Genomic DNA, 14,451 nt, shown 5'->3' on the forward strand with positions numbered 1-14,451 from the left:
CTTCTGGCAAATTGCGCAAGTCCAAGCGCAGTCACACAAATGCCATTATACCCATAAGCATCATAGATTTGTTTGCACATAGAATGTACAAGTCTGTGTACATACAGGCTCATTGTTTTAAGAATACTTTGATAAAAGTTGGGGGTGAAGGTGTCATTTCAGAGGTGATGACTGAATGCAAGTAAACTTTCAGCTTTGTGATCTGAGGCAAATGCTCACTAAGATGCTGAGAGATGATGTGACCCTGCCTAAGCTTGCTGAGTTAGGCTTGGCAGAAGGTTTAGATGCACTTTATAACAAGACACAGAAATTGAAAAAAATAAATGTTTGAATGTCTGTCAAATTCAGACTTATTGCATCAGGCTAAGCTGAATATATTTAATCTGGATGGAAATCAAAGAAAGTTAGCTGAGTTTTATAAGTAGTATGTATAAATGTTTTAAATATTTGAATAGAAAAATAGACATGAAGAATAATCTTTAGCAAGGGGAGGGGCAGGGAAATCAACATAGCTACGCTACTATTGCTGGGGCTCATCTATAGTAGATATGCCAGAATTTTTGGCACACGATGCTTTCATTACAGATAAATCGTTGTATCAATAAAAACATGATGAGCAGCATAAATAAGGGATTATCTTTGTAGGTATGTTGGTATCGGTTGTACTGGTACACACAAGAAGCCTGTATTAGTACTCTGTATACGTATGTCCTAGTCAAAGCTGCAAAACTGTTATTCAAGTAAAACGATTGTAACAAAACAACTGTATTTTTTTAGAAGCTGCTGTTAAAATATGGTTCAACCATAATCATTAAACAGGCCCCCACATACTGCAAACTCTGGCACAGTTTAGCCTCAGTAATACAGCTAACAAACAGTGCTTCAAAGTGGAGCTCAATCCAGCGAGATCTATTCCAGTAGCTAAGCTTACTCTCGGATCTCTGCAATAAACTGAAGGCTACAAGCAGTCAGTCTATGACTCATGCAGTACACCATTTCTCATCTCTCTCATGTGCAGAAATGGAATAAAACCAGATCTCTTGTTTTCAGACCACTGGGTAACCTTGAAGCTGGGGAGTCCTCATGACTGCACGCTGTTTTACCAACCCTCAGGTCACTGAATGGCCGGCTGACATCCATGACTGCAGAGCCCTGTGGGAAAGGGAGTGTGAAATGAATAGTACTTGTTAATTAAAGGATTTTAATCAAGCTGTAACCCCTTACAGCAGATGCATTTCATAACTTCCACATCTATGTTCATATAAAGATTGACAGACAAACGCAGACTTGAAAGAAAAGATAAAATTTTTAATGTTTATTTTTCCATGAAAAAGCTTTACAAGGAGAAAGAGGTTTCACAGGAGAAAGAGTACATTCTTTAATCACTGTTTATTTGTTGAATTGATATCCGAGGCTGACATTTCTTCTACAGTGTATTTATTTGTTCTCATAATATTACAGGACATTTACCTTTTATTTAAAAAGGATCATAATCCATGAATATTGTTAAGAATGCTATTAGGCAATGCTGTATGTGAAGAATTTACACAATCTACATCAGCTGTAGATGACGTGCCTTCAGTTTTAATTCTTTGCATATTTTGTAGCAACAAATATAAAACACATCTTTTAAATGTTCAGATATTTGAAAGGCTTTGCATCACATGTAATGGAAAACCAGAGGTTTAGTATCTCAAAGAGCAGACAAAAATATTCCAATGTCCACAAAGCAACACTGAAGTTCTCAAGGAAGAAAAAAAATTCCCGTCTTTCCCCTTAAACCATATGGAGACATTTATTAAGGTGTTAAGTGCTCAGACACAACTTTCTTCACTAGTATTATACTGCTGGGATTTTTAGACATCCCAGAATCAGAACCTAGATGAAGTTATATGGTTTCACAGTGAAAGAACCTGGCCCTTCCTAGCTGCCTCTACACAACCTTCTGCCATTTAAAGAATCTTTGCTGATCTGTAGAACAGGCGAAAAAAACCCCAAACCAAAGACCAACCCTCCACCCCTCAAATATCAAGAAGCATCACCCTTGCCCTTTTAGATCAATGAATGTTTTGCCTTCCATCTCACTCATATCACAATTTCAGCAAGCTGTTTAAAATCTCCTTGCTCAGTTTGTTCTGAAGTGCACAAAAGAGGTTAGTTTCAGAAGTAAGGTCACAAGATTGAGAAAAAAAAACATTTTAAAGTACTTCGCAAGAAGAGTAGCTTGAACAAAAAGCACCTTAATATCAATTTAATTAAAAAACATGAAGGAGAATGAAAACTCTTCACAGTTTCAGAATTAGTAGAATTAGCAGAATTAAAACCCCCTGAAACTTGCAAACCATGAAGGTTAAATACCGTATTTCAATCAGTACTCCAGCATTTCTGTAAAGATACACTTTCAAGTATTATTATGGAAGGCACTGATTTTTTCCTTCAGCCATCAGGATGTAATGAAGACAAAGAATTTCTGTCACATTGGGCTAAACTACTGGCCCTAACGATATTTGCCGCTAACCTTGGAGCACCTGGATTTCACCCAGTCGCAGTTTTAGAACTACCTTATTTTTCTTTATTAATTTCTTTATAAAGTCACATAGATCCATCACAGATTTAATGATACAATGATTAATGTTACATCAATGGTAATGATTTACAGAAGAGAAAGTTTTAATTGCATTAATTCTCCTTTAAAAGTGAAATTGGGTAGTTTTGAAGTTAAATATTCAAAATATAAAACATTTAGCAGTTTGTTCCTCCACTTTACTATCAATTCAACATTATTAAAATCTGGAAGCCAGTAATCTGATATAGGCAACTCTTGGGACAGATTCCTTTAATGTACGATTCAAACCCAGGTATTTCAGTTTAATCAAAAGCTTGAAAAACAAGCTCTTATTTTTTAAAAACATGAATGTATGATCAAATTTGGGATCATTGTCTTGCTTTCTATGAAGCCTGACAATTGCCAGATGGGTTGAGTTTCTCAATACTTAGTCAAAAGGGGAAATAATACAGTGTGGAATATTGCTCTGCTGAGGCATGTTGAGTACAGAGCATTAAATTAAGGTAGACTTATGAACAGATTTTTTACAAATGGGATTTCTTTAGCTCAAAATTGTCAGTGTTTCAAAGGAACTAGGCAAGAGTTGAAAAATACTTGCAATTCTTTTGCTTAGCCCTAGGGCCTGCAATTGGACAAAGTTCTCTGACATGCTTGAAAGCAATGGACCAACAAAGAGGTACATTAAGCAATAAGTAATTATAGCTACACAAACACTCCTTAAGTAATATCCAAGGTTTCCAGCTTTTCAGTTGCAACAAAAATCTGTTACACTCTGATAATAATTAAGCACAATCTGCAACACGACAGCAAATTACATAATAGCCAAAGTATCTAATCTATAGTATCAAAGTTTCCTGAAACCAAGAGCCATCAAAATGCCTGGATAGGCTACTCAAGTTTGATGGGATGCTCTGGGAGATCTAGAAACAACTTCAGGACCTCACTGGACAGGGCCAGAGGTAAAGGTAAAAATTTTGACAGTAGCTGCATCAGTGTAAAGCTTGATGAAGCTGACCTGAGGAGAATTCTAATGCTACCTAGAATCATGGGGGAGCATCCAGATAGGTCCTAGAATCCAGGAATTATTACCAGGTTATCTTAAGAGTACTAATGAATCAATTGACTGAAGATTTTTGCAGGAATAATAAGGGCAAAATTCTTCCCCTCTTTACGGAGCAAGATTTTATAGGCCGTAAATAGAAGTAGACCTAGGAAGCAGGTAACCCCAGAAAGCCAGTATGCACTATGTCCATCCATTTTGAGAATCAGCGTTATGGGGTAACTCACCCTGAAACCCTCACCTCATTTGCACCCTTTTGGAGTGAGCTGCCAGGTAACTTATCTTCACATGGGACAGCCCTATTGCACTTGCTGTTTACATCCCCAGCCCTAAAGCAGGGGTGGGGCAAGAAGCTGGTGGAGGGAATGACCCTCCTTGCATCCCTCCATGTTAACAAGACACTGGCTGCATTTCATTCTCGGGGAAACTACAGGAGGAAAAGATAGACCCAAAACCCTAACTTAAACCCCCCATAATATTATGACAAAGAAACTAAGATAAACTTGGAAACGCAATCGTAGGCATGCTGAATCCTGAACAGGAATGAATCCTAATCCTTAACGAGAGTAGTGGTTTTACATATGATAGTACAAAAACTATAAAATATAGAACAGCAGCTTCTGATTGAAGTCGGTAGTCAAATTTGGTTATATGAACATAATGGAATGTAAAATATTAGAAATATCATTTCTAAATTCATGATCTGTTGTACAATACAAAGACAGATGTGGTAGTTTAATTAAGAAATAACCAGGTCTCACATTTTCAACAACTGTCTCCAACTAATTGTCACCATTCTTATACTTTCCCTGCTTGGGACAGAGAAGCTCCTCTAATACCTGACAAGCTGATTTAAATGAAAATTATAATGATTAATTCTAAATACTAAATCTTTGCTAACATAAATAAGTAATTTTAATTGATTATATGAACAACTGAGCTGGCAGATTTGATTGGAGTGTTACTGGGGGTTGGTTGATAAGCTGCTGTGCATGGTAAATTCTCGTCAGGTAGCACAACTGCAGCCTGGAGGAGACATATACACAATGTGTCACAGCATCTCTCGCACATTATACAAGGAAGAAAACTTACTTTTGAGTTGCAATACAAAGTTTATGAACACACTTCTGTGGGGGTTTAGCTGCAATGTGTCTTTGAGGTAAGTCTTAATGAGTAACAGTGATTTTAAAAAAATACAGATCTTAAGAATGTACATAAATCTCTGCTATTGTCTGCTAAACTATAAGCCATTTTAAACTAGATATATCACTCATAACTCTACAAAGTCAGACATTTAAAGCTTCCATGTATATAGAAAACCTTGTTAGGAATCAAAAATTCAAGAGAATTTGTGGTCAATAATACAACTCCATTTCCTAAAATAAATAGTCAATAATTAAAGGAACAGAAGGACATGCCCCTGCATGAGAAGGAAAGTCCCTTCATTCTGATCATCACCCTCCTCTGAGCAAGAGATAAGGAATATGTTTTTCTTGACATTCTCACAAGAAATAGTTTTACCCATGGTTTGAGCTACAAGATTTGCCCATTGGAATAAAAAAAGTGCTTTAAGAATATATACAACATTACTGGAAGCCATATGCACCTTTTCTCAGGCTAAGCAGCTAAGGCATTTACATGATGCTATAAAACTACTTTCTCATGTATTACTCATCTGGTCTGTACTTGCTTTGTATCACATTACCACAGCATTATACAAACATAATGCTCTACAAGTGGAAGACATGAGAGGCAAAACTATGAACTATGAAGAATTGCATCCAGTAGAAAAGCCCAAAATGACATGTGAGCATCTAACACAAAAAGGAATCAACTACAAATGTATGCATAAAATACGTGCCCATCAATAGGTTTACACAGCCAGCATCCCTACCCTTCCTTCAACAGGAGGGAACAAACTACAGAAAGATACTACTGAATTCAAACAACATGAAAAAGCTATTAAAACACATTATGCTCCCTCTTGGAAACCACATTATCTTTTTCCTAGTCTAATGAAGAATATTGTACTGTAATTAAATAAATTTTCTGAAAACATCTCACGAAACTATTAATATATTCATTCAAAACCAAAAGCTGTTTCAGAAAAGCAAACACCACAACTAAAACCTGCAAATGCCACTGAACTTGTTTCCATTATACAATACAACCATGACCAATATTCTTTAGAGATTTGCTCTAGTAATTTATTACTTTATTAAGGTCTGATGCAAACCCTATTAAAGTCAGTAGAAAGACATGTTTTGAAAAGGCCTCAAATTACATACTTTTACTGTAAGACACAAATCTGGGAGTGCTGAGCCATAGCAACCTGCTTAGAATTTTTATATCAGGAAACACTAATAAACTAAATTACCGTACAAAGAGATAGCAGTCATCAATGTGCCTGATTCTTCAGTGTTTAGACAGAGTAGTAACATTTACTATTTTTCTGAATCATATTTTGAAGATGCTTTCTGGTACTTAACTGAAATAAATTTCTGTAGCTTGTACATGCTATTCTGTTTGCCTGTCTGGTTACGTTTATGGCACTTCTGGCTTTTCTGTAAAAGCATCTTGTAAACCCTGGAGGAAGCAATGGAAATAGTATCCCTAAACATCATAAGCTTTAAAAAACCATGTTTTTCTAATTATGGAACATTCAAATGCCTGTACACCACAAAGGAAACAGAAGGAGTGACTCCGGGAATGAGTATGCTATTCCTTGGACAAACAAAACATAGCGTTAGGCTGTATGATCAAAGGCCAATAACAGTGAACACACAGACTGAGCAAGGAGCAGAAGAAACCTAGTAAACTCATCAGCAAGAACTGGAGCACACTGAGAATCAGCTGCTCCTAAGATGATGAAGGAGAACGATTAGAGCAGTGTCCTTGTGTGAAACCCACTAAGATGAGTCAGGAAAAGCAGCTCTCCCTTGCAAACTAAAGGAGTTATTGCCTAAAAGGGTTTAGGACTTACTGGATGTGAGGGGAAAGCATTTTGGGACATACAGCTTTTCTCTGTAAATAGTGGGTTGTGTGTCTTTTTGAGATGGTATCACACCTTCTGCCTCTCCTTTAGCATAAAGCTATTACAGTGTAGTAGCAAGGAATGCTCTGAGGCTTTGTAAAAAGAGCAATAGTAGCACAGATATAGTATACCACCCCCCACTCCCCTAGTTTATAGAAGATTTAGTCATCTGCCACAAGACATGGACTTAAAAAGAAAAAGAAAAAACTGGTTCAAACAGATAGATTCCTGTTCTCCACTAGTAAAGCTGAAACTGTTTTCCTTGAAATACAATTGTTTAAAATTTGGCTACAACTAAATATTTAAAGGTCCTTTACAGTTTGATCCTGGACTTCAGCTTGATGTTTATGTAACAGTTTTCCTACTACCTTCTATTGCCTTTTCCCCATAAGCTTATAGTGGTTCTGAGTGTGTCTTGAAACTTGAAAACAAAAAGGGTATGACATTTATATATGTATGTTTAGATAGAAAACATATCTACAACACTGTATTTAAACACTACACACTACAGTTAAATAAAGTTAAGAATACACAGACTTTCCCCTACAGCAATACATAAATTAAAAAGTGTCAATAAGAAAACAGATCTGTTGACTTTTTTTTTTGAATACTGGAATACAGGCAGAATTTGATGATCTCATCCAACTGAAATAGACAAATATAATGTCATTCTAGTTGAAAATGAGAGAAAAAAAAAAATCAATCTGCTGAATTATATGTTCAAGATAACTGTAACAGTTTGGTTTGTTATTCTGAACTTCTGAAACTAATGCTTGTTTTTTTCAGTAAGCAACAGAAAATTTGTGAGCTAGCTGGAACCTGATCTAAGATTTCCTGGCTACTATCCAAAGTAAACACAAACAAAAAATTCTGAAAGAGTGAGTTGTAAAGTGTAAAAAATGGTAAAAGCCCAAATCAGTTTCTTTACCTTCATATTTCCAATAGCATTTGCAACCTGTGAACAAAGTAGCAAAGCTTTCTCCTTCTTCAAAATGGCATGTGAGAATTGAGAGGCTTACCCAAAGGAGCTGAAACACTGAATTAGAAAAATTGCTTAAAAAACAAACACGAGAAAAATAACAGCTCAGCCCTTGCCTTGCTGACAGGTGAGATAATAACCATTTCTGGTACCACAGAGAACTTGCAGATACACTGGCATTTCAATGGAAGGAAAAACCACACCAGTCCATATGGTTCCCTTAAAACAAAAGCCTCTCGGGTTCATGACCAACATTTCAGTCAGCCTTTAAGTAAGAAAGAGCAACAACAAATCACACTGGGGATTTACTTAGAGGTGTCAGGAACAATGGTGACTGTTTTAGAAAAGACCATATAAAAATTCTTTCACTACTGTATATTATATGCAAAAATACTAACTTCAAACTTAAAACAAAGTCATCTTCTCAGAACTGAACCTCATGACCAGTGCACGGAGCCTTATCCAATTACCACTTAAGCACTGTGGAAACTCTTTCAGTTCAAGTAAAAAACTTGCACCCCCTCCTGTATTCCTGCTACTTACTATGGCAAATTGAAGGAATTTACTTGCAAAACACTTAACCACCAAAGGCAGAGTTCTGTAATACAGTTTTAAAGCACCTTACTCAGAGATTAGGTTACCAGTTTCCTAGAAAAAGCTCAGAACCTCTAAACATGAATGCAAATAATCCATTATTAAATGTATAGTTCTGGTTCAGTGGCCACTATTACAAATAGGGGGATTAACATTGACTTCAAAAGACTCTGAATCAGACTTCAAGAGTATAATATTCTTCTTAATATTATGTATTTGCAAGATGGAAGTATTCAGACAAGTCTTTACAGAGAAATCATAAAAGTAGGAAGTGATTCACTCTGCTTGAAATGGCTGGCATTTAATTTTTTCAGTTTAGATATTCAACCATTATCTACCACTTACTATAAAATGTAAATTGGTATGTATCAGAAAAACTCCAGCATGGTTTTGTGGTGTGGTTTTTTTTTTTTCTTTATAAATATACACATTAGAGAGGCACATTCTTTGTTAGAAATCAGCATGAAATTCCTCTGTAGAAACTTGAACACTTCCTTTCACAGAAATTTCTCCATTAAACTATGCTCTTCATATAAGGCGGTCATATCTAGTTAAGCAAAACACTTGGTTTGCATAAAATTAGAGCTGCACCTAGTTTAAGATGTATTTTCAAAATACATGTGTCATAAATGCCATTACAGAAAAATAAGCAAGATACTTCTTTTACAGCCTGGAGAAAGAAACTATTCATTTTAACATTCTGTTAAAATTTATAAGGGCACAAAAGGAATTTGTAACTGTTAGTCCAAAATGATCTAGTTATTCTAACATTATGTACAGTGCAAAGAACTTCTTACAGTAACATCACAAAGTAACACCAGCTCTTTCAAAAGGACTCTAAAAATTGTTGCTCATTGCTTAGAATGGCATACATCCAACATATTCACAATTGGCAACAGAGTCTAGAGTATTCCAATATTATTGCTGTTACTGTAATGAAAATAAATGAGGTTGTGATGATAAATTTTCACATTAAGCTGTAGGGAACTCTACTTCATTTTACCAAGTATATTATTTCTTAGCTTTGTCATAAGCTCCAGGAAAATGAACAATGGAGAAAAGTTTTTCTCCTACAAAATGGTGGATAGTAAAATAAAGTATGAAATCAGCTGGCTTTGGGTTAGTTGGTTAAAAACACGTGTATCAGTTCAACTTGAGTCAAGCTGCCTTGGTTTGTACTAGCTATCTGTAAAGGCTGATTGAATGAGACTCCTTTCATCATACAGGCACTGCTACCTTTGCTGCAATAGTAGAGGCACGCTTTGACAGCCAGGATAGCTTCAGCTGACAGACAGCTCCTGGGTAACTGAAAGGGAATGATAATCTGACAGGAAATATCTTTTATTTCTCCAGACAGACACTGTCCTTGAAGCAACCAGGTATTATCTGTAAAGAAGAACAAGTTTTATCATTAGGATATTTAACACCATGTCTGAAACCTACAGAAAACACTAATTCTACCTACAGGACAACTTAGACTTTCTTTCCATATGCAACATTAGGGGAAATTTCCTTCCTGGTTTTTCCAGTCATGGACAAAAAAAAAAAAAAAGTAATTATGGCATTCCCAAACAGAAGTGTTGGTTTTACAAGTGGCTTGCTGCAGTTTAGCCATGTTCAGGCTGACTGTTACAACGGAACTTGAGTTTCACATTTATTTAAATATTTAAGAGTATGTGAACTGAACTGCACAATAAATGTACCCAGCTCACTGCATTGTACTCTGTATTTTACTGAGATGGATGAAGTGCTCTTTTTGGCATTTTTCAGAAAATACCTAAAAGTTGGCTCTAGAATTTATGAGCTTGAAATGACTTGTTGAGTTTAGGTTGCTTACGTTCTCCAATTTTACTAATCCTTGAACCTATCACATATATCTTCAACAATATTTGGAGATTCTCTAGGCCAAAAAGTGTGCCGACTCTCCTGGAAATAGTCTATTTGTACTCCAAAAGCACAAACTGGGATGAGAAACTACTTTAAATCATGAGGCATATAAACAAATTGCAGTGCCTGTACAGTATTTGTTGACTGCTTTTAAAAGCAGAAATACGCACATATGAATGATAACAAAATAGGTTCGAAGTGGTTAGGTATAATTGTATCTCAAATACTTTTTGGAAGAGACAAAAGCAAAAAAAAGGAATCTCTTTCAGGAATATGCTTCAGTTTCATGGTGAGCTTTCTCCCAGAGACAAACAGTAGGGTTGCGTGGCGGTGTGCTCCCCGCTCACCCCAACCTGACCTGGCCTGTATTTCCCATAATCCTGCTCAAGTGATAACCACCAGTGGCGGTTGTAATGGATGTGTCTGGTCACGATTGCTGCATCTGGCTCAAAGTGGATCTGCGGGAGACAGGTAACAATAACCAAGGGCTAGTTCGAACAATGCGCCCACCTAACCACAGTGCTGGACAAATCTGGAAGAAGCTAACATCTGTAGCCGGTATGCAAATATGACTACGAGTCAATTATCTTACTCCATAAAGAGTGGACAGCCCAGGGCCTATTGAGCTCTCCTGCATGGCAGTGGGCTGCACACCAGGATCTCCCCTTGAGTAGGCTGAGAGATTCCTTGCCACAACAGCTTCTGGGTAAGTGATTAATAGCATGCTAAACTTTGAAATCTTAGCTAAGTGATATAAAGGATTGATTGCACGCATATAGTCGTTTAGACATAAACTGCTGACCAAGTCTGGGACTAGGAGTGGATCCAGCCACACCTAAACTCCCATCTGGGAAGGAGTTTAGAAAGCAAAGGGGTCCTTTCTGAACCTCATGACTCAATGGGAGGGTCTTCCTGACAGTTTTGTCTGACCCTGTCCTCTGTGCTGTAAGTATCAAGTGAACCTTGCCATCAAATCATGTTAAACCACTGTCGCATTTAGTATCAAACCTTGTTAAATCACTCTTTTACATCAATAAACATATTGCTTCTTTTCTCTTACAAGTTAAGTGCTTAACTCCATCCCTGACAGGCTGGGATAAGCTGATCATAGAGACGAGTGGAGAGAGCAAGCATCTAAGGGGGATCAGTACCTTTGCAAACCCTCACTGGCAGCTTGTTCCAAGAAAGTTAAAAAAAAAAAAACCCAAAAAAACCCCCCGCAGCATGTATTAATTCAAGCAAAAAGCAGCCTATCAGGTGGGTTTTTTTAAATCTTCACAGGCCAGCTGGTAAATGTATCAACTCTACATAACACCTATTCCATCTCAAGGTCAAATGGGAACACAGGACTGGGAGGGACACACTGATTCATCAGACTGAGATCCCTTGTATTGCAGGCACATCATGATATAACCCTCTTTGTATCCTACCCACTCCTGTTCAACTGATAAAACAACACAGGCACTTTACCTTCTGCTGTGATAAACCAGGAATTGGGTGCTTCTTCATTCAGTTTTGAATCTGGAGGAAGAGTCAACTTTAATAAAAACTGAATTGTCTGGCCAGGAGCTACAGTTAGCAAAGGAAGTTGAAGAACTGGTGCGGATTTAGGCAGTTTTGGAAGGTTTGTTATTTTATCCTTTTGCACAGGCAGGTTATCTGGAACATCACATGCTTCTGGATTCAGGATAGGCAACTATCAGTAGAAATCAAACAAAATATTTATTTTTATTTGTACCAAAAGCAAATAGGCTTTCAAAATACAATTGCAGTTTCAAAGCTGACATGGACTAGGAAAACTAACACATGATAATATGGCTATTGGACTCAAACTTTCTGACAGAGTGCCACAATACCACAACAACAAAGAAAAAGGGAAGGACAAAATGATTTTTTTAAAATGAAAAAGATAAAACTGATTAATCCAAATAAAAATAATATTTACTATTAAAACCATAAAATATGCAACTAAAATTTTAACAGTTGCATTATATTTTTACTTTAAACAAAATTTATAGGTATTTTCTTCTAATCTGGTGGTAAATAGCATGCTTCAGTAATAAAATCCAAGATTTTAACCATGCAGATTGCACAGTAAAGGATAATTTCCCAGAAAAGCCACCAACATGGTATATGATATGAAAATTTAAACATACATTAAGATTGTGTACTATTAAATGCAAGAAACATACAAGACAGTTGGACCATTACATCATATACGTGTGTGTGTGTGTGCGTATATATTAAAACATTAAGACATAGTGCCATGGTAAGACAGACAGGAGTACAAATTTATTTGCCTTCATGTTTATAAGGAAATACAACAGTGCTCCATTATGACAGTGGTTTTGATTTGACAGCTTGGAAGCCCACTATGTAGCCCGCTTTAAGTCACTGACCTCCCTAAATCATCTCTTACAGCTTAATTACAGGACTTGGTAATCGATTTTAACTTCCACTTGTTACATAGTGCTCATGAAATGCTTTTCATACTGAAAAAGTGGGCTCTATTTTTTAATAACTCATGTTTCTGTATTGTTCTTTTCTAGAGGATCATCACTTTCTGTTTTCATGCAAAAGTTGCCCTTCCAAAGACTAAGGCTTTCAACAACTGTGCTAACAGGCAATGTTTATTTGCCAGATCATCACAAAACATTTTGTGAATATAGCTACTGTACCCAAAAAGTTTATAAGCTATATGATTTTTATACCACTTGCCAAAGTCTGTAATAGTAATTCATATCAAGAAACACCATTATCAGCCTGTTTAATAAGTATTACTTGCCATGGAAAGAATTTTTGTTTCCAAATCCAGAACTTTAATCTGATGATTATTTGTGTCTGCAACATACATCAAGCGGCCATTTTCTTCAACACACAAACCTCCTGGTTCGTTAAAAGTTGACTGTGCAAAGCTGGAACCAATAACATCGCTTGCTTCTCCTGTGCCTGCCAGAGTAGCACAGTTCTTCATCTTGGGATCTACAACCTTAATCTAAGATAAACAAAGACACAAAAAACTTTACTGAAAAAAACCCACCAGGATTTAGAAGTTCTGCATTATCTTATGCCCCATTTTCAGAAGCCAGCACTAACTTTGAGTACCTTAGCTACCAAGTGTGTGTCCTAGAAGCTAAGTTATCATACTTTACCAGATTACATGTCCCATCTTCCTCACCCCCCATTCCCTGCTGGAGTTCACTTCTTTCTTTGGTCTTTATTCAGTGCTCCCTTTCATAATTTTGAAGGCACCTACCCCTCTGGTATAAAAGTATGCTGAATGGCTTGTTTTTCTAATGTTTGTTGCCCTTCTGGAAACATTTGCAAAATAGTAAGACCATAACAAAACTGGCAGGCTAACTTCTGTGTAATTTTTTTCCTAAAAATAGATGAAGGTTTTTTTTTTTTTCTTTAAGTAATAGCAAAAAAGTTTATAATGTTTTATACAATACCTGAAGCAAAATTTCATTTGCCACATAATTTTCAATAAGCTTTTAGTGTTATATACTTTATTCTTCAAATTAAAACAAATTACTTTTCTTTTAATGCATTTAATCAATGTACAGTTAACAACCTTCTAGACATGGAAGCCTATAAAACATCACGTAAGAACAATCACACAAAACAATCTCTCATCTCAGAGCTCCATGGAGGCAACCCACAATACTTCTTCTCAAAACTTGGGTGGCTTTTTTAAGGGGAAAAGCAAGTCCTCTAGTTCTCCCAGTTTTGTCAAACCTGCAGTATTCCTGACTAAGCACTCCCAGCTCTTTTGCTGTAGCTCAGCATCTTTGGGAAGATATAAGGAAAGGGTCTTTAGACTGAACTGTAACTCGGCACTTTAAATTCACCTTCCCTAAAGGACCATCATATCAACACAGCAGCATGTGACAGCAAAACAATGGTAAAGAGAAGGACCCATAAGGGAAGGAAGAAAAGAAAAAGAACCCACAAAGGAACTCGTATAATTTGTTTCCTCAGCTTAACCGCACCAAGCACAATCTTTGTATGTTCCTGAAATAATCCTTCGTAGTAGTAAAAATTGCAAAGCCTGTATATATCAAGCTACTATATGCTTACCTTATGATTATAGGAATCTGCCACATAGAGCAGTTTCCTTTTCTTGTCCCACGTTACTCCTAAGGGATGCTGTAGCTTTGCATTTATGCCCGCTCCATCCACATCACCAAAGGCAAACAAATTCTGAAAAAGTATTTTATTAAATTAATACATTTGATTATTCAATGTTAACATGAATTTAAATGATTGTAATTAAATGGAAATTCACTGACTTAAAAAAAAAATCAAGACAACTTCAAAACAAGGATACT

The 14,451-nt window shown here is 36.4% G+C and overlaps 1 protein-coding gene across 5 annotated transcripts in view; it reads right to left on the reverse strand.

The window, feature by feature from the left end:
- Positions 1-497: 497 nt before the first annotated feature.
- Positions 498-14,451, reverse strand: part of NHLRC2 (NHL repeat containing 2) — a 38,621-nt gene continuing 24,667 nt past the window's right edge. For 2 of the 5 annotated variants that reach the window (XM_041127127.1, XM_030030095.2), the window contains 5 exons: positions 14,201-14,323; positions 12,906-13,115; positions 11,591-11,816; positions 9,470-9,619; positions 1,301-7,696 (listed from right to left, as the gene is read on the reverse strand). In XM_041127127.1, the coding sequence (XP_040983061.1) occupies positions 7,485-7,696; positions 9,470-9,619; positions 11,591-11,816; positions 12,906-13,115; positions 14,201-14,323 (921 nt within the window). In that variant the 3' untranslated portion in view covers positions 1,301-7,484. Of the gene's footprint in view, positions 1,153-1,300; positions 9,620-11,590; positions 11,817-12,905; positions 13,116-14,200; positions 14,324-14,451 lie in introns of those variants that run through there. The other 3 variants (XM_030030097.2, XM_030030099.2, XM_030030098.2) reach the window with 3 other exon arrangements.

The sequence above is a fragment of the Aquila chrysaetos genome, chromosome 11, assembly GCF_900496995.4.
Source record: "Aquila chrysaetos chrysaetos chromosome 11, bAquChr1.4, whole genome shotgun sequence".
Classification (NCBI taxonomy): domain Eukaryota; kingdom Metazoa; phylum Chordata; class Aves; order Accipitriformes; family Accipitridae; genus Aquila; species Aquila chrysaetos.